General features: G+C 40.0%; 1 protein-coding gene across 4 annotated transcripts in view; it reads left to right on the forward strand.

Moving 5' to 3' along the window:
- The window catches only part of ARHGAP26 (Rho GTPase activating protein 26), a 470,734-nt gene that overhangs the window by 278,197 nt on the left and 172,770 nt on the right, over positions 1 to 19,767 (forward strand). For all 4 annotated transcript variants that reach the window (XM_036847117.1, XM_036847118.1, XM_036847119.1 and 1 more), the window contains exons 14-15: positions 366 to 440; positions 19,566 to 19,653. In XM_036847117.1, the coding sequence (XP_036703012.1) occupies positions 366 to 440; positions 19,566 to 19,653 (163 nt within the window). The remainder of the gene's footprint in view (positions 1 to 365; positions 441 to 19,565; positions 19,654 to 19,767) is intronic.

Raw genomic sequence — 19,767 nt, forward strand, 5'->3', positions numbered from 1 at the left:
TTTTTTTATCATTTCATTTTTGTCTTTTTAAATTAAAAAACTGGTTAAATATGACATGTTTAAAAGTATATATTTCGCATCTTTCAAAACTCTTCAGATGCTGCCTTGGCAAGAGAAGAGGGAGGTTTCCTGCCCCTCTGATGACTGAACTAATACGAGGGCTGAAGTGTGCAGCACATCCATGAAATCCTAGACAGTTGTACCAAATCCCACTCCTTCGCTAAGAGCAGAGCTGAGTGACAGGGAACTTTAATTAGAGCAGCTTTTAGAAGGCCCGAGAAAATGAAAAAAGTGCATTTGGCTGGGTTGGCCTGACTTGTGTTCTGACGTGCCTCTAATTAAATCATCACTGTTTCTCTTCTCAGGGATCAATGAGCAAGGGCTCTACCGAATCGTGGGGGTCAATTCCAGAGTGCAGAAGCTGCTGAGTATCCTGATGGGTGAGTGCAGTGGCTCTGCCAGGCAGTTCCCAATGGTTGAAGGGGGAGCCTCTTGAGAAGGAATCTGGGTGTCCAAGAGGTAAATCCCAGAAATCAACTGACCCACTCACCAGCAGTCATGGCTACAGGCATTACTGGAAGAGACATTGAGTGGAATTGGACAAAACAAAAAATGGCCAGTCCAAAGCGCCACACCCTCTCTGTGGACTTGGTTGCCACCAGTCCAAGTAGCGCTCCACCACTCATGTGACCGCCACACCCTACTCTGTCTTTAATAGCTCATGACTCCCTCTGTCCTCTGGAGACCGGCATTTCATGGGGCACACCCATTGCCCAAGGAAGCTCATCCTTCTAGCCTGCAGAGGACCTCAGAGCTCATGTTCCCAGTGACTGAGGAGGTGCCATCCCATGACTCCCAGATAAAATGTGTAGAAGCAGATAAGTCTTCTGATCCTCTTTGCTTCTAGGTTTCCGCTTAGTCTCTGTCATTTGAGCAGCAGAAGCTCCTTTGCAGCTGGCTGGTATAAATATAAAACTACTATCTCTAAATGTGCAGCATTTGAATCAAAAACCCATGAGCCGATGAGCCAAATTTGCCTAGGCTGCAGATTTCCTGTATTTTTAGATATGAATGCAGATTTCCTGTATTTTTAGATATGAATGCAGACTCGGTGAGTCACGTGGATCTAAATGGCAAACAGATCAGATTTCACAGACCCGTGGCTGTTACTCATCCCCATGGAAGCCTAGCTGTGCACTGTTAAGAGATAGACTGTTGCTCAGGGTCCCTGCTCAGTGTTCTGGGCAGGGACGCTTCTCTTTGTTAGTATTTGTCATTTTTTTTTTTTTTGCCATCCCAGTTTCTGAAAATAATTTTTATATGTATAGAAATATCGTCTCTCATGTTGATCAGAAAAACTATCTCTTTTCGAGAGAGCTACTCGCCTCTTGTAAGCAAAAGTCTCATGTGTGGTAGTTGCAGTGAGATCAGTTTGTTTAGCCATTCACCCTATGAAGGACAGCTGGGTTATTTCTAGTCTGGGGGTGAATAATGCTGCTGTAAACACTGTGTACAGGTTTTTGTGTGAAGATTAATTTGTTTCTGTGGGATAAATGCCCAAGAGTGCAGTTGCTGCGTTGTACGGTGATATGGTTAATTTTTGAAAAGTTCTAATGTAAGAAAGAATGAAGAGTCTAACAGGTATCAATCCTCAGTCTTTCATTTCCAATCAGAGCTGCAAACATTTGTGGAGTGTCTGCTCTCTGAAGCAGATTGTCAGGTGCTAGAGATGAAACTTTAGAAAGAGTCATTCTTTGTTTGCAGAGTATCCAGGTAGGGGGAGTTATGCATGTGTGTGAAAGCTGTAATGTAAAATACGATGCTGGCACCCAGTGGGAGCTGGATCTAGAAGATGTAGTAGTGAAGGAGAGAACAGAAGAATAATTCAGATTCAGGACATGTCATGAACCAAGAGTATTGATTTCACTAGTAGTAATATTATTATTATAATATTTCAAAGTACTTGAGGCTGGAACAGGAGAGTGAAAGCTGAAAAGCTGAAATGGCCCCTTTGGTTGAGGAACTTGAATATTATGCTAAGGAGTTTGGGGTTTTTTTTCTCTGTAGGAAGTAAGATGCTATTAAAATTTCAAAGTAGTGGAGTTGTATGTGTTAGTACTCTTTTTACACAAAAGTGTCAAGAAGACAATTCAGAATAGTCATTTATTTGTTCACATTACTGGTGAGTCCAAGATGACAGAAGCATGGCAGGGTCTGGTGACTCCACGTTTGTTGGAGGCTTTCCCACTCCTTTCTTCTGGCTTCTCATTATTTGTAAGCTCTACTTGTCTTCATATTGACTATATTCTCTGTGGGAAGGTCCCAGATAATCCAGCCTCAGTGGTCCTTGAAGCTTGTATCACTGAAAGGAGAGTGTCTTTCTTGACGGTTTTGACAGAAGGTCCCAGGGCGGATTTTGATTGGTCCATATGGGGGCCATTCACATGATTCATTTCACAGTCTCAGGCCAATCACATGACGTACAGAAGATTGATCCCGATGGCCTGGATCCTGTGCCCGTCTCTGGTGATCCCATGCCACCTCTAGGAGGTTGGTGGTGGTGGGGCGAGTAGGGTGTGTGAGGGGTTAGTCCATAGAACCCTGGGGACTGAGCAGGATTATTAATAGAATGATGGAGGAGTGCTTTTCTGAAATAATGCTACTGGGTGATTTTTTTTAAAAAGTATGTCCAACATAGGTGTAACTCTATCAGATGCTAGTTTTAGGAGGGTAATGCTGGCAGCAATGTGGAGCACACATCTGATCATGGAATCACATGGAGGAAGAAGACAGTTGGGATAGATTAGGCAGAGCATACCTGATCAATGGCTGAACCAGATAGCTGCTCTGAGGTCAGGAAAAAAGGACAGGCTCAAAATGATTGGAGAAAGAGAATCAATGGGACTTTGTAACGAACTAGATACAGGGGAGTCAAAGGGGCAGAGAGATTTCAGAGGCAGCAGATGATTATGTAAGGTGACACTAATGAAAAGAAATACGACATTTTAGACGGGTTTGCTAATTTAAAAAAGAAGCGTCTTAGCTCTTTTGTGCTAAGCAAAGAGTGGTATGAAAAGATCTTGGTTTTATCACTTCCCTTAGTGACCTTTGAACAAGATATTTGTCCTGTTCTCTTCCTGAGTTTTCCTAAGGACAGACAAAATAATCATGACCATCTCAGAAATGTCATGAGAAATAAAAACCAGCAGCTGAAAAGTCACAAGGCCAAGCTGTCTCTGCCAGGAGGACATTACAGATAGACTGGATCCCAAACTGAGGTTCAACCAGAGCTGAGAGATGACCACAGTGCAAGATCTAATCAAAAGTGTTGAGAATGGTATCTGGGATTCTTACTATCAATTAAGTTAAACATGAGATAGTTAAACATGAGATCTTGAATTGAGGGATCAATTAAGTTAAACATGAGATCTTGGAATTGAGGGATCACCCATTAGGCCAGAGAAACTCCAGACCTGAAGGCAGAGCCCTGTCTCCCTTCCCCTTTGTGAACATGCTCTCATCTTCATCAGTTCTTGGTACTGGTACTATACTGGGTTAGCCAAGAGTGTAAAAAAGTATGGCTCCTATACTCCAAAGCCTCTCCCTGACATGGCTGGGCTGAGTGTGAAGCATTCATTCCCTATTCTGGGTTCTATATTCACTGGATGCCCTATTATGTACCAGGTACTAAGATTTGGATTATTGGTCAGTCTCTCAGAAATGGAATAGTGCATTTTTATTACTGAAAATATGAGTTAGAATTAAGTAAAACCAGAGGCTTCCTTTGATCACTTGGAGTTGGCTTTGTGTACTCTTGATACATTGGGGGACTTTAGGTAGGAGGAAGAATAGAAGAGCCAGACTATGAGAACATCGTATTTTGCTGATTAGGATTCCTTAAGAAAGCTTGCCAGAATTACTCATAGCATATGCGGTGTGGCCTCCTGCTAGTGTCATACCAAGTGCTGCCCCTTATCCCTACCTCCTGGCAACAGAGGTCGTTAGTCTTTGAAGAGTGAAGAGGAGGAAGACTTGTAGATTCCTAGAAATAGAGTGGCTTCCATGTGTGTACTGTTTGTTTGTTTACTTTTTCTCCCCCCGTATGTTAAGTAAAGATAAATCTTTCTAAGGTTTAGCTCAACATTTAAAAAATATAGACAGCTCTGTCTGTGCACGTTCAGTACATCTCTGTCTCTCCCTGTATAGTTTTTTATAAGAGATTTTTTAAAATATTTATTTATTTATTTTTGGCTACATTGGGTCTTCGTTGCTGTGTGGGCTTTCTCTATTTGAGGCAAGTGGGAGCCTCTCTTCTTTGCAATGGCTTCTCTTGTTGCGGAGCACAGGCTCTAGGCACACGGACTTCAGTAGTTGTGGCACGTGGGCTCAGTAGTTGTGGCTCACAGGCTGTAGAGCGCAGGCTCAGTAGTTGTGGTGCACGGGATTAGTTGCTCCGTGGCATGTGGGATCTTCCTGGACCAGGGCTCAAACCCATGTCCCCTGCATTGGCAGGTGGATTCTTAACCACTGTGCCACTAGGGAAGTCCCCTGTATAGATATTTTTTAAATTTTTATTTATTTGTTTGTTTGTTTGTTTATTTATGGCTGTGTTGGGTCTTCGTTTCTGTGCGAGGGCTTTCTCTAGTTGCGGCAAGTGGGGGCTACTCTTCATCGCGGTGCGCGGGCCTCTCACTATCGCGGCCTCTCTTGTTGCGGAGCACAGGCTCCAGACGTGCAGGCTCAGTAATTGTGGCTCACGGGCCTAGTCGCTCCGCAGCATGTGGGATCCTCCCAGACCAGGGCTCGAACCCGTGTTCCCTGCATTGGCAGGCAGACCCCCAACCACCGCGCCACCAGGGAAGCCCCCCCTGTATAGATTTTAAATACCTTTTTCTGATTAAAAGTTATGAGTGGTCATAGTAGCAAATTTGGAGAAATAGAAAAAGTAGAAAAGAAGAAAAATAAAAGTCGGGCAGACCAGAGACAATCTTTACTGACCGTTTCATCATATGACTGTCACCTTTTAAATATAATATTCTATCATATAACATAAAAAATACAAATTGGAATCACACTGTGCATATATATATTGCTTATAGCAGTCTTCTGTCACATAACACTACAGTGTCTATTTTATGTTATTCAGGTTCCTCTAAAGTGCGACTTTTTTGGGTCATATATTGTGTAGGTCAGCCCCCTATTCCCAGATCCATAGACTGATTAGAGTTCTTCATCATTCTAGAAAGCACTCAGGTGAACATCCCTATGGGACAGGATAGCAGAGGTTTAGAGTGTACATTTTGGAGTTAAGCAAGTTATAATTAAACGGCTTGTCCATTTGATTTTACACAAATTATTTAAGCCCGTCTAGTCTTCTATCTCATTATCTGTAGTGATAGCCTCTGCCTCTGTAATAATGGGAGGATTAAATGAAAAGATGCATGTGGGTTGCTGAGTCCAGAGGCTCCACATGTTAGTCAATAAATGTTAGCTGCTGTTATTTTTAATTTTTTAAATAAATTTATTTATTTATTTATATTTATTTTTGGCTGCGTTGGGTCTTCGTTGCCGTGTGGGGGCTACTCTTTGTTGCAGTGCGCGGGCTTCTCTTTGAGGTGGCTTCTCTTGTTGCGGAGCATGGGCTCTAGGCGTGTGGGTTTCAATAGTTGTGGCACCTGGGCTCAGTAGTTGTGGCTCACAGGCTCTAGAGCGTGGGCTCAGTAGTTGTGGTGCACGGGCTTAGTTGCTCCACGGCATGTGGGATCTTCCCAGACCAGGGCTTGAACCCATGTCCCCTGCATTGGCAGGTGGATTCTTAACCACTGTGCCACCAGAGAAGTCCCTATTTTTAATTTTTATATGCATATTTAATTATTTCCTTAGGGTTTATTTTAAGATGTTGAATTGCTGGGTCAAGGTATGTACATGTTTTCAAGGCCTTTAATTGATATTCCTAAATTTGCTGTCAGCAAAGTCTGAGGTGAGTGTCCTTTACCACACACATCCTTGCCATACTCTATTACTTTTTTGCATTTAAATTATAAGTATTTTTAAAAAGTAATTCTGGTGGAGGCTGGCCATTTTTCCTGTTTCTTACCACTTTTTATTCTTTCATGAATTGCCTGTTTGTGTTCTTTCCCTATTTTTCTATTGATGTATTCATCTTTTGAATTTAAGACCTTTTTAGGTATGGAGGCTATGTTACCAATATTTTTTTTCAGATTATCATCTTGAACTTTATTTATGGTACTTTTGTTTTTGTTTTGTCTTATGAATATTTAAAATTTTCATGAAGTCAAATCTTTTATGAAGTCAGTCTTTTTCGTAGATGGATTATGCCCTAAAAGACCTTACCCGTTTCAGGACTACAAAAACTTTTTATTTTCCTTGAAATCCATCTGGAATATATTCATGCAAAAAGGAAACTTAACTCTCCTTTTCCTCAAATACTTATCTGATTGACAAATAACCGTGTAAGGAGAAAATTTCTTCCTTTCCACTACTTTAAATATCACCATATAGTCATTCTCTTATACATGTTGGGGTCCAGTGAAGGAGTTTTCACACGTATTTTTCTAAAGGAAAACAAATTCTTTTTCTGTTTGTTATTCTGCAATTCTCAGTCTTTAAAAAAATAAATTGTCCTCATTTTTCATCTTTTAATGTTTGTTTTTCTCTTGATTCTTTGAATTATAGCAAAATTCTAAAACTTGCACCCTATATCCATGCTATTTATTTAAATTTCTTTTGGGCTGATTTTTTTTTTGCTGCTTATAATGCAAATTTTAATTTCGTAATTGAATTTTCAGTGTTTTTACTAACTTATTTAGCTCTTTTCATTTCTACCTTTCAGCTATCGCCTTTATTATTTCACTCTGTTTTTTTGCTTTGATTTCTTATTTCACAGCATCCATATTTTTCTGAATTTTATTTATAATACAGAACAGATGCTTTCTGACATGTTTTTAGAGTGCTCTGGTTTCTGTGTTTCATGAAAAGTATTTTATCAGCTTTTTTATCTTCTTTTTCATTAAACCTGAACACAGAGACGTTTATAAATCTTTGCAGTTAACTTCACTGTGCGTAGATTCTCCTCGCTCTGCTGCAGTTTTCCTGAGTCCTGTTAGAATCAACCTCTCACATGATATTAGAGCACTGTTGTACATGGTTCCGTCCAACTTTCTGGCGCTCTTAAGTCTTTCATTTAGTGTGGACCTACCTGTACTCATGAAAAGATTTCTCCTTGTTCTGCTATTTGGTCATGGTTCTGGGAGAAGTGGAGTTACTTCCTGGTTAATCTGAAGTGTGCTGTGGTTCTTCACTTGTCACTCTCATGTTTCTTCTAGGACTTTCCCCTTCTGAATTCACTTCCCTTTATATAAGCAGACACCCCTCCACTTCTGTCCCAGTCTCATTTCACTGCCCGGATCGTAATCTCAGGATACTGAGCTGTGCTCTGGTTGGGTAGGAGCAGCTCAGCATGGCACCCCTCCCTGGGGTGGCTTCGGCTATACTTTAGGGTGGGCGGAAGGCCGTCGCCTATCACATTGTTCCCCCAGGTGGGTCTTCCTCCGGGCTTCACCTAAGCTTTGCCTGGTGGATATTCCTCTGGGGACAGGCAGAATGTTCACTGTGAGCCTCATTTTCTGTGCTGTTGAAACTTTCTGTCCCTTTGTGTGTGTATGTGTGTGTGTCTTTATTAGTTTCTCACAGTGGTGGTGAAGGAATGCAAGTTTAGTGTTGCTATTTTTTCTTTTCTTATCCTGTAACTTTTTCCGGTTTTGTTTTGATTTTGTTTTTTGTTTGTTTGTTTGTTTTACTAATGTTTAAAGTCAGGTTGGTGCTATAGAGAACACATGGAAGGTATTAAATTGCGATGCTTTAAAGCACCAAGTTACAGTAGCATGCCTCACCCACTGATATCTGATCTAGCCATGAACCATCCTTCTGACTCCTCTGGGACCTTCATTTCTCACACCCTTTCACAGCACGGCATAAATAAAAGCAAGCAAGAGCTTCTTCCCTAAGAAACCCTAAAGTAATAGATATTTTTCATGACAACTTCTAAGACCTAAAGGCTTGCAGAAACAGCCCCAAGGTTTGAAGACTAGCCTCATGGAAGCGGCAGAGTCATGCACGTTGTATACTTCCAACTTTAGCCACCAGTAAAGGGGAGCAGACAAATGATGACCAGGACTGGGAGAGAGTAGACTGCTTGGATGAAGGATTGATCCTTCTGGGAACTAGTAAGGTCACTATTAACCACAGTCTGGACTTCCCAGAGAATGGAGACCACAGATGGATGCTCACCTTCCTGTCTGCTCCTCCCACTGTCATCTTTGCTTATAGGGATGCTTCAGGCAGGTTCTCCTAAGACAGGGACTTGAGACAGCAGTAGCTTTTGGATCTCAGAACAGAAGTGGCTGTAAGTACTCTGGATTCTTAGGCACTAGATATGGAAGGTGTTTAAAGTTTTTCAGAGGTACAACTTTTATAATCAGAAAAAATTTGATAAGCAGATTTGCTTATCAAATTGCTAAGTATTAAATCTAGCCTTGCAAGAATTGCCTGTAGAAGAACAATTGCCTGTAAGAATTGCCTTGCAAGAATTGCCTGTAAAAGAAGTCTTATTTTACACAGAGGATAGTATACTTACATGAACAACTTCCTCAAAGATGTAATGGAGATGGAGGATGTGAAAGGCTCAAGAAGATTTTAGAAAAAGACAAACAAAATACAACTAATGTTTAAATGCAGGAAAGCAAGATGATATTTTCTTTGGAATGACATATAGATCAGTGGAACAGACAGGAGAATCTAGAAATAGGACCCACTCATATATGGTCAATTGATCTGTGATAAAGGTGTCAGAGTAATTCAATAGGGAAAGGACATTTGTTTCAACAAATGGTACTAGTACAATTGGACATCCATATGAGAAAAAAATAAATTCAACCCTTATCTTAAACTATATACAAAAACTAACTCAAAATAGATTATAGTCCTAAACCTAAGAGATAAAACTATTAAGCTTCAAGAAGAAAACACACAAAGCAGGAACCATAAAAGAAAAATCTGATAAACTGAACTTTACCCAAATAAAAAAAAGCTTCTGCTCCTAAAAATATATTAAGAAAGAGAAAAGCCAAGCTACAAGAGAAAATATTTGCAAAATATGTATCTGATAAATGATTTGTATCCAGAATGTATTAAAAATAACTCCTGCAATTCAGTAGTCAGAATGTAACCACCCCAGTTTTTAAAATGGACACAAGATTTGAACAAACAGTTCACCAAAGAAAATACACAGATGGCCCAAAAGTACATGAAAAGATGACCAACATCAGTAGTCATTAAGGAAAAGCAAATTTTAACAATGAGTTATTTCTACACACCTACTAGAATAGCTAAAATTTCAAAATTAAACACATGACCATATCATGTGTTGATGAAGATGTGAAGCAACTAGAGTTCTCCTATTGGCTGGTGGGAATGCAAAATGGCCCAACTGTTTTGGAAAACCATTTGGAAGTTTTGATAAAGTTAAACATATTTATCGTATGACCCACTCCTACATATTTGTACCCAGTTCCACTCCTAGGTATTTACCCAAGAGATGAAAATGTAGTCCATAAGACCTGAATGCAAACATTTACAGCTGCTTTATTTGTAACAGCCAAAAACTGGAAACAACCCAAAGTCTACCAACTAGTCAGTGGATATGTCCATAAAATTGAATAGTGCTCAGTAATAAAAGGAACAAACTACTGGCCTATGTAACAACATGGATGGATTTCACAAGTATTATGCTATGGAAAGTGGTTGCCAGGGGCTAGAGATGGAGGGAGAGGGGATTGGCTATGGAGAAAGAGGCACAGGAGAATTTTGTGGCGGGGGGTGATGACAATGACTTCCATCTTGACTGTGGTGGTGGTTACCCCATGACTGTATATATATTTGTCAAAAATCATGGAAGTGTATACTTTAAAAGGTTGAGTATATCTCAGTAAACTTGACTTTAAAACACACACATAGGAGAGGATTCTCAATTTTCCTCCTCAGTAAAAAATGCAAATTAAAGCAGATGACTTTTTTTTTTTTGAACCTATCAGATTGACTAAGATCAAAGTGTTTGATTATACATTGTTGTCAAGGATTTGAGGAAGGAGTCACACTCATGCTTAAATGTAATGGTACAACGTTTGAGAAGTTAATTGAGCAGTATCTTTCAAAATTAAAAATACACATACTTTCTGACTCAGAAATTCCACTTATAGGAATTTTTTCTCTAGGTAAGACATATACAAGGGAACAGGGGTTTATATCATTGTTTACCATAGCAACAACCAGTGAACAACCTTCCTCTCCATGAATGGGGGCATTAACCATGGTACAGTGAAGTACTGTAAGGTAGTGTACTTATATGGAACAGTTTCTTAAGATATTGTTAAATGAAAATAGCAGTGCACAGAACGACATCTATAATGTGCTTCCATTTGTGTTTTTAGAAAACTGTACATATTCATAAAACTGCTTGTTTATGTACATACTGTTAGAGATTGCATACGTGCACAAAACCAGTATTGAGTCATCTCTAGCACAGGAAAGCGTTACCTTTTGATGTTTATCTACTTGTTTTGCTTGAATATTTTTTTTTGGCGGTGTTCATATATTACCTTCACAGTTGAAGAGAAAAAAAATTTTTTTTTAATTTTTGAATTATATTTTATTTTTTTTTTATACAGCACGTTCTTATTAGTCATCAGTTTTATACACATCAGTATATACATGTCAATCCCAATCACCCAATTCAGCACACCCCCACCCCCACCCCCCCACCACTTTCCACCCTTGGTGTCCATACCTTTGTTCTCTACATCTGTGTCTCAATTTCTGCCCTGCAAACCGGTTCATCTGTACCATTTTTCTAGGTTCCACATATATGCGTTAATATACGATATTTGTTTTCCTCTTTCTGACTTACTTCACTCTGTATGACAGTCTCTAGATCCATCCACGTCTCAACACATCACCCAATTTCGTTCCTTTTTATGGCTGAGTAATATTCCACTGTATATATGTACCACATCTTCTTTATCCATTCATCTGTCAGTGGGCATTTAGGTGGCTTCCATGACCTGGCTATTGTAAATAGTACTGCAATGAACATTGGGGTGCATGTGTCTTTTTGAATTATGGCTTTCTCTGGGTATATGCCCAGTAGTGGGATTGCTGGATCATATGGTAATTTTATTTTTAGTTTTTTAAGGAAACTCCATACTGTTCTCCATAGTGGCTGTATCAATTTACATTCCCACCAACAATGCAAGAGGATTCCCTTTTCTCCACAACCTCTCCAGCATTTGTTGTTTGTAGATTTTCTGATGACGCCCATTCTAACTGGTGTGAGGTGGTACCTCATTGTAGTTTTGATTTGCATTTCTCTACTAATTAGTGATGTTGAGCATCTTTTCATGTGCTTCTTGGCCATCTGTTTGTCTTCTTTGGAGAAACGTCTGTTTAGGTCTTCTGCCCATTTTTGGATTGGGTTGTTTGTTTTTTAAGTATTGAGGTGCATGAGCTGTTTATATATTTTGGAGATTAATCCTTTGTCTGTTGATTTGTTTGCAAATATTTTCTCCCATTCTGAGGGTTGCCTTTTTGTCTTGTTTATGGTTTCCTTTGCTGTGCAAAAGCTTTGAGGTTTCATTAGATCCCATTTGTTTATTTTTGTTTTTATTTCCATTACTCTAGGAGGTGGACCAAAAAAGATATTGCTGTGATTTATGTCAAAGATTGTTCTTCCTATGTTTTCCTCTAGGAGTTTTATAGCGTCCAGTCTTACATTTAGGTCTCTAATCCATTTTGAGTTTATTTTTGTGTATGGTGTTAGGGAGTGTTCTAATTTCATTCTTTTACATGTAGCTGTCCAGTTTTCCCAGCACCGCTTATTGAAGAGACTGTCTTTTTTCCATTGTATATCCTTGCCTCCTTTGGCATAGATTAGTTGACCATAGGTGCGTGGGTTTATCTCTGGGCTTTCTACCCTGTTCCATTGATCTATATTTCTGTTTTTGTGCCAGTACCATATTGTCTTGATTACTGTAGCTTTGTAGTATAGTCTGAAGTCAGGGAGTCTGATTCCTCCAGCTCCGTTTCTTTCCCTCAAGACTGCTTTGGCTATTCGGGGTCTTTTGTGTCTCCATACACATTTTAAGATTTTTTATTCTGGTTCTGTAAAAAATGCCATTGGTAGTGTGATAGGGATTGCATTAAATCTGTAGATTGCTTTGGGTAGTATAGTCATTTTCACAATATTGATTGTTCCAATCCAAGAACATGGTATATCTCTCCATCTGTTGGTATCATCTTTAATTTCTTTCATCAGTATCTTATAGTTTTCTGCATACAGGTCTTTTGTCTCCCTAGGTAGGTTTATTCCTAGGTATTTTATTCTTTTTGTTGCAGTGGTAAATGGGAGTGTTTCCTTAATTTCTCTTTCAAATTTTTCATCATTAGTGTATAGGAATGCAAGAGATTTCTGTACATTAATTTTGTATCCTGCAACTTTACCAAATTCATTGATTAGCTCTAGTAGTTTTCTGGTACATCTTTAAGATTCTCTATGTATAGTATCATGTCATCTGCAAACAATGACAGTTTTACTTCTTCTTTTCCAATTTGTATTCCTTTTATTTCTTTTTCTTCTCTGATTGCCGTGGCTAGGGCTTCCAGAACTATGTTGAATAATAGTGGTGAGAGTGGGCATCCTTTTCTTGTTCCTGATCTTAGAGGAAATGCTTTCAGTTTTTCACCATTGAGAATGATGTTTGCTGTGGGTTTGTTGTATATGGCCTTTATTATGTTGAGGTAGGTACCCACTACGCCCACTTTCTGAAGAGTTTTTATCGTAGATGGGTGTTGAATTTTGTCAAAACCTTTTTCTGCATCTATTGAGATGGTCATATGGTTTTTCTTCTTCAATTTCTTAATATGGTGTATCACATTGATTAATTTGCATATATTGAAGAATCCTTGCATCCCTGGGATAAATCCCACTTGATCATGGTGTATGATCCTTTTAATGTGTTGTTGGATTCTGTTTGCTAGTATTTTGTTGAGGATTTTTACATCTTTATTCATCAGTGATATTGGTCTGTAATTTTCTTTTTTTGTGATATCTTTGTCTGGTTTTGGTATCAGGATGATGGTGGCCTCATAGAATGAGTTTGGGAGTATTCCTTCCTCTGTAATTTTTTGGAAGAGTTTGAGAAGGATGGGTGTTAGCTCTTCTCTAAATGTTTGATAGAATTCACCTGTGAAGCCATCTGGTCCTGGACTTTTGTTTGTTGGAAGAATTTTAATCACAGTTTCAATTTCATTACTTGTGATTGGTCTGTTCATATTTTCTATCTCTTCCTGGTTCTGTCTTGGAAGGTTGTACCTTTCTAAGAATTTGTCCATTTCTTCCAGGTTGTCCATTTTATTGGCATAGAGTTGCTTGTAGTAGTCTCTTAGGATGGTTTGTATTTCTGTGGTGTCTGTTGTAACTTCTCCTTTTTCATTTCTAATTTCATTGATTTGAGTCCTCTCCCTCTTTTTCTTGATGAGTCTGGCTAGTGGTTTATCAATTCTGTTTATCTTCTCAAAGAACGAGCTTTTAGTATTATTGATCTTTGCTATTGTTTTCTTTGTTTCTATTTCATTTATTTCTGCTCTGATCTTTATGATGTCGTTCCTTCTACTAACTTTGGGTTTTGTTTGTTCTTCTTTCTCTAATTCCTTTAGGTGTAAGGTTAGATTGTTTATTAGAGATTTTTCTTGTTCGTTGAGGTAGGCTTGTATAGCTATAAACTTCCCTCTTAGAACTGCTTTTGCTGCATCCCATAGGTTTTGGATCATCGTATTTTCATTGTCATTTGTCTCTAGGTATTTTTTGATTTCCTCTTTGATTTCTTCAATGATCTCTTGGTTATTTAGTAACGTATTGTTTAACCTCTATGTGTTTCTATTTTTTACAGGTTTTTTTCCTGTAATTGATATCTACTCTTATAGTGTTGTGGTCAGAAAAGATGCTTGATATGATTTCAATTTTCTTAAATTTACTGGGGCTTGATTTGTGACCCAAGATGTCATCTATCCTGGATAATGTTCTGTGCGCACTTCAAAAGAAAGTGTAATTTGCTGTTTTTGGATGGAATGTCCTATAAATATCAATTAAATCTATCTGATCTATTGTGTCATTTAAAGCTTCTGTTTCCTTATTTATTTTCATTTTGGATGATCTGTCCATTGGTGTAAGTGAGGTGTTAAAGTCCCCCACTATTATTGTGTTACTGTCGGTTTCCTCTTTTATAGCTGTTAGCAGTTGCCTTATGTATTGAGGTGCTCCTATGTTGGGTGCATATATATTTATAATTGTTATATCTTCTTCTTGGATTGATCCCTTGATCATTATGTAGTGTCCTTCCTTGTCTCTTGTAACATTTTTTATTTTAATGTCTATTTTATGTGATATGAGTATTGCTACTCCAGCTTTCTTTTGATTTCCATTTGCATGGAATATCTTTTTCCATCCCCTCACTTTCAGTCTGTATGTGTCCCTAGGTCTGAAGTGCTTCTCTTGTAGACAGCATATATATGGGTCTTGTCTTTGTCTCCATTCAGTGAGCCTGTGTCTTTTGGTTGGAGCATTTAATCCATTCACATTGAAGGTAATTATCGATATGTATGTTCCTGTGACTATTTTCTTAATTGTCTTGGGTTTGTTTTTGTAGGTCCTTTTCTTCTATGGTGTTTCCCACTTAGAGAAGTTCCTTTAGCATTTGTTTTAGAGCTAGTTTGGTGGTGCTGAATTCTCTTAGTTTTTGCTTGTCTGTAAAGCTTTTGATTCCTCCATCGAGTCTGAATGAGATCCTTGCTGGGTAGAGTAATCTTGGTTGTAGGTTCTTCCCTTTCATCACTTTAAGTATATCATGCCACTCCCTTCTGGCTTGTAGAGTTTCTGCTGAGAAATCAGCTGTTAACCTTATGGGAGTTCCCTTGTATGTTATTTGCTGTTTTTCCCTTGCTGCTTTCAATAATTTTTCTTTGTGTTTAATTTTTGCCAATTTGATTACTATGTGTCTCAGCGTGTTATCCTGTATGGGACTCTCTGCACTTCCTGGACTTAGGTGGCTATTTCCTTTCCCATGTTAGGGAAGTTTTTGACTATAATCTCTTCAAATATTTTCTCAGGTCCTTTCTCTCTCTCTTCTCCTTCTGGGACCCCTATAATGCAAATGTTGTTGCGTTTAATGTTTTCCCAGAGGTCTCTTAGGCTGTCGTCATTTCTTTTCATTCTTTTTTCTTTATTCTGTTCTGCGGCAATGAATTCCACCGTTCTATCTTCCAGGTCACTTATCCGTTCTTCTGCCTCAGTTATTCTGCTATTGATTTCTTCTAGTGTAGTTTTCATTTCAGGTATTGTATTGTTCATCTCTGTTTGTTTGTTCTTTAATTCTTCTAGGTCTTTCTTAAACATTTCTTGCATCTTCTCGATCTTTGCCTCCATTCTTTTTCCGAGGTCCTGGATCATCTTCACTATCATTATTCTGAATTCTTTTTCTGGAAGGTTGCCTATCTCCACTTCATTTAGTTGTTTTTCCTGGGTTTTATCTTGTTCCTTCATCTGGTACATAGCCCTCTGCCTTTTCATCTTGTCTATCTTTCTGTGAATGTGGTTTTTTTCCCACAGGCTGCAGGATTGTAGTTCTTCTTGCTTCTGCTGTCTGCCTTCTGGTGGATGTGGCTATCTAAGAGGCTTGTGCAAGTTTACTGATGGGAGGGACTGGTGGTGGGTAGAGCTGGGTGTTGCTCTGGTGGGCAGAGCTCACTTAAAGTTTAATCCGCTTGAATGTTGATGGATGGGACTGGGTTCCCTCCCTATTTGTTGTTTGGCCCGAGGCAACCCAGCACTGGAGCCTACCTGGGCTCTTTGGTGGGGCTAATGGTGGGCTCTTTGGTGGGGCTAATGGTGGACTCTGGGAGGGCTCACGCCAAGGATTACTTCCCAGAAATTTTGCTGCCAGTGTCCTAATCCCCACGGTGAGCCACAGCCAACCCCCGCCTCTGCAGGCAACCCTCCAACACTAGCAGGTAGGTGTGGTTCAGTCTCCCCTGGGGTCACTGCTCATTCCCCTGTGTCCCGATGCACACACTATTTTGTGTGTGCCCTCCAAGAGTGGAGTCTCTGTTTCCCCCAGTCCTGTCGAAGTCATGCAGTCAAATCCCACTAGCCTTCAAAGTGTGATTCTCTAGGAATTCCTCCTCCCATTGCCAGACCCCCAGGTTGGGAAGCCTGACGTGGGGCTCAGAACCTTCACGCCAGTGGGTGGCCTTTTGTGGCATAAGTGTTGTCCAGTCTGTGGGTCACCCACTTAGCAGTTATGGGATTTGATTTTACTGTGATTGCGCCCCTCCTACCATCTCATTGTGGCTTCTCCTTTGTCTTTGGATGTGGGGTTTCGTTTTTGGTGAGTTCCAGTGTCCTCCTGTCAGTGATTGTCCAGCAGCTAGTTGTGATTCTGGTGTTCTCGCAAGAGGGAGCGAAAGCACGTCCTTCTACTTCGCCATCTTGGTTCAGGGCACATGAACTTTAATTTTGATACATTATAGTGTGTCATTAGGAGATTAGGAGTACATAGGCGACTTTCCTACTCCCTTCCTCCAGAAGGTCCTTAGTGTCTTTGTCAGGAGCACAGCAGTGGACCTGGGTCTTGTCTGATCCAGTGTGACATTTCTAAAACTACTTCCCCTTGTAATCACCACTTCCAGTCCACATCTCCTGTTTTTCTGAATTCACGTGGGAGTAGCTTGCGGAGGAAGTGCACTCATTTCGCTGTATCCGCATGATGCCTTTTTGTACATTGGACTGCTCCTCTAGCTCTGGTCAGTGTTACTAAGTCCACAATGGTCAAGTGACCTGGTTAGGAGATATGTACTGAGTTCTGAAGAAAATTGTCAAATATGTCTCTGCATCATATGCCAGGAAGCTTCTGTAAGTGAAGGGAGCATCGATAGGGAGGGATGGCAATTGGCAACGGTGTCTGAAAACGGGGTAGCTTGGGAGGCTGTATTCAGTTTAGTTTGGACGTTAAATGAATTGAAATGGACGTGCTCAAGTTATGAACCTTGCCTCATCAGTGCTATAAAAACCCCTTTAGCCGGGCTGTAATTTGACTCTCCTCTCTGTAATGTTATACAATATTCCTATGGTTACAGAGCCTGAATAAGTGGAAGCTAATCATTAGTTTGCTAAATGTGGTTCATGGAACAGTTCACAACTCCCAGACCTGCCAACTGCTGCTTGTTTAGTGTCCTGTTCACTCTTCTTGGGTAGAAGTTGGTTTGTTCCACAGAAGAATGTACAGTAACATTTGTCTCGCGTCCAGGAACCACACACTGTGGCAGCTCTCCATGCTTCTTGGAGATGCGGAGGGAAAAAGGTCACACTAAGCAAAGTTTTTTGGTACATACACTTCCACAGGAAGAAACCATTAAAGGAGTGGGAGATGGCAAAGCAAGAAAAGAATTAAAGCTGGAGAGGTTTTGGATATTTGGAAAACCATACTTTGTTACTTTTCAGAAATTTGCTGTGATTGAACTCTGGAGTTTACAATTCTGTGGCCCTAGAAATAAAATCATGCTCTTTAGGTTCTTCCTTGTTTGTTTCATATGACAAGACAGGCTTCATTATTGACCAGGATCACCTGCAAACAAACAGCCATGCTGCCATTAGGAGCCAACCACTTATTGAACCAGGGCCCTATCCTCTCATCTTGCATTGTGTGTTAGGGGAACACACTGAGAGCAGTAGGTACCAGCTGCATTTGTGTCCTTACTTGGGGATTAGGGCCTAAATCCTTAAGGCACTCGTGATTATTTGGCCTCTTCCTACTAGGATGAAAGTGGGTTCTTTCCCAGTTAATAGAAAATGTGTTGTGCCCACCTGTGACTCATTCCCCTTCCCAGCTGAAAGGCCGTGGGCCCTGCAGAAGGAACCTGTTTCTTCTCAGAGACTGTCCAGAAAGAGACAGTCTGGTGGCTGTCTCTACTATATCATTTAGACCTCTGAATTATAAGAAACAGAAAAGCTGACCTCAACTAGCTTAAGGAAGAAGGGAATTTATTGGCTTACGTGATTAAAAAGGCATGGCGAGACGCAAGGGCTCAAACCATGTCACCCAGACCTGCTCTCTCTGCCTCTCTCACCTTGGCTGTGTCTGTCAGGCTCTACTCTCAGGCTTCACGCAGTGGCACCTAGAGCAGCAGTATAACCTCCCGGTGCAAGCACAGCAGGAGACAGCAGGTGTCTCTTCCCCTGTCCTGGAAAAGTCCTGGATTTCATGCTGCCCAGTCTTGGACCATCCCTGAACCAGTCCCGGGGTCCAGAGACATGTCATTCCCCACCCCTGGAAGGGTGGGGCCTCACCTGAGTAGGTGTGAGGAAAGGGTAGCAGCCCAGCTGAAAACAGGAACGGGAGCTGGGAGGCAAATCGCCAGAAGCTGGATTCTCCCTTCAATGCACTGAGAGACTCTACTTCCAACCACCTCGCCAGCCAGAAGACAGAGGTCTGCTGGTTTGTGAAACAGTTCAGCCTCTGCCTCGTACTCTCACCTGCCTGTGTGCCGCTCAGAAAGACTGCAAGAATTATTTCTTCTTTTACAGTACACATTTATCTGAAATATACACATTTGTTTGGAAGTCCACACGAGAGGAAACAAAGGAAGAAATGATCAGGAGTTGATATCATTATGGTGGTTTTGTTGCACGTCTTGGTTTAGGGCAATTTAAAATAGATAAGTAATGGAATCAAGTCATAGTTTAGAAAATATAAAAACCACAATTCTACCACTCTAACCTCACCACTCTTTTCATTGTAGAGTATTTCCTTTCAGCCTTTGTTCATTTGAGTTTCTCACAAACTTTTAAATCTTTTTTTTTTTTTTGCTTGACATTACATGATAATTCAGGCATTTTCCATTTTGCTATATAGTTATCATTATCATGTAAATGCAACATGATATTCCATCAGGAATATACCATGATGAACTTAATCATTCTATCATGGGCTATTTAGGTTGTTCTTTTAAAATTTGTTCTGCTAAAAAAAAAAAATTGTTCTGCTGTTATCAAGAGCAGTGTATGTTGAACATTTGGGATGTGTGTAACTTTCTCATGCCTTATCTTATTTCCTGAGGATGGGTTGTGAGAAGTGGGATTACTGCTTCAAAGTATATAAACCTTTTTAGGACTTGATACGTATTGCCAAATTACTTTTCAAATCTGTTGCATTTATCTCATCTGCCTCCAGCAGTTTCTTAGAGGATCAGTTTCATTGCATTTTTGCCAGCAGTAGATATTTGGATTTTTAAACATTTTTCTAATTTAATGAGGAAAAAATAGGTGTCCTTTTTTACTTTGGATTTCTTTGTTTAGTAGGGAGGTTGAATGCTTTTATGTATGCTTGTTTTTTAGCTGTATTTTCTGCTCTGTTTTACCCATTGTCTTTTCTTCATTTTAGACCCCAAAACAGCTTCTGAAACAGAAACGGATATCTGTGCCGAGTGGGAGATAAAGACCATCACTAGTGCTTTGAAAACCTACCTAAGGTAGGGACTTTCCATTTGCGGGGCATGGTGCCAGCTTGTTATCATGCAATCAGGAAGAAAGTTTTATTTTCAGCCTCCAGAGAGCCGTTGGGTGGGTGTTTGAGATGTGGAAAC

The sequence above is a fragment of the Balaenoptera musculus genome, chromosome 3 (assembly GCF_009873245.2).
Source record: "Balaenoptera musculus isolate JJ_BM4_2016_0621 chromosome 3, mBalMus1.pri.v3, whole genome shotgun sequence".
Lineage (NCBI taxonomy): Eukaryota > Metazoa > Chordata > Mammalia > Artiodactyla > Balaenopteridae > Balaenoptera > Balaenoptera musculus.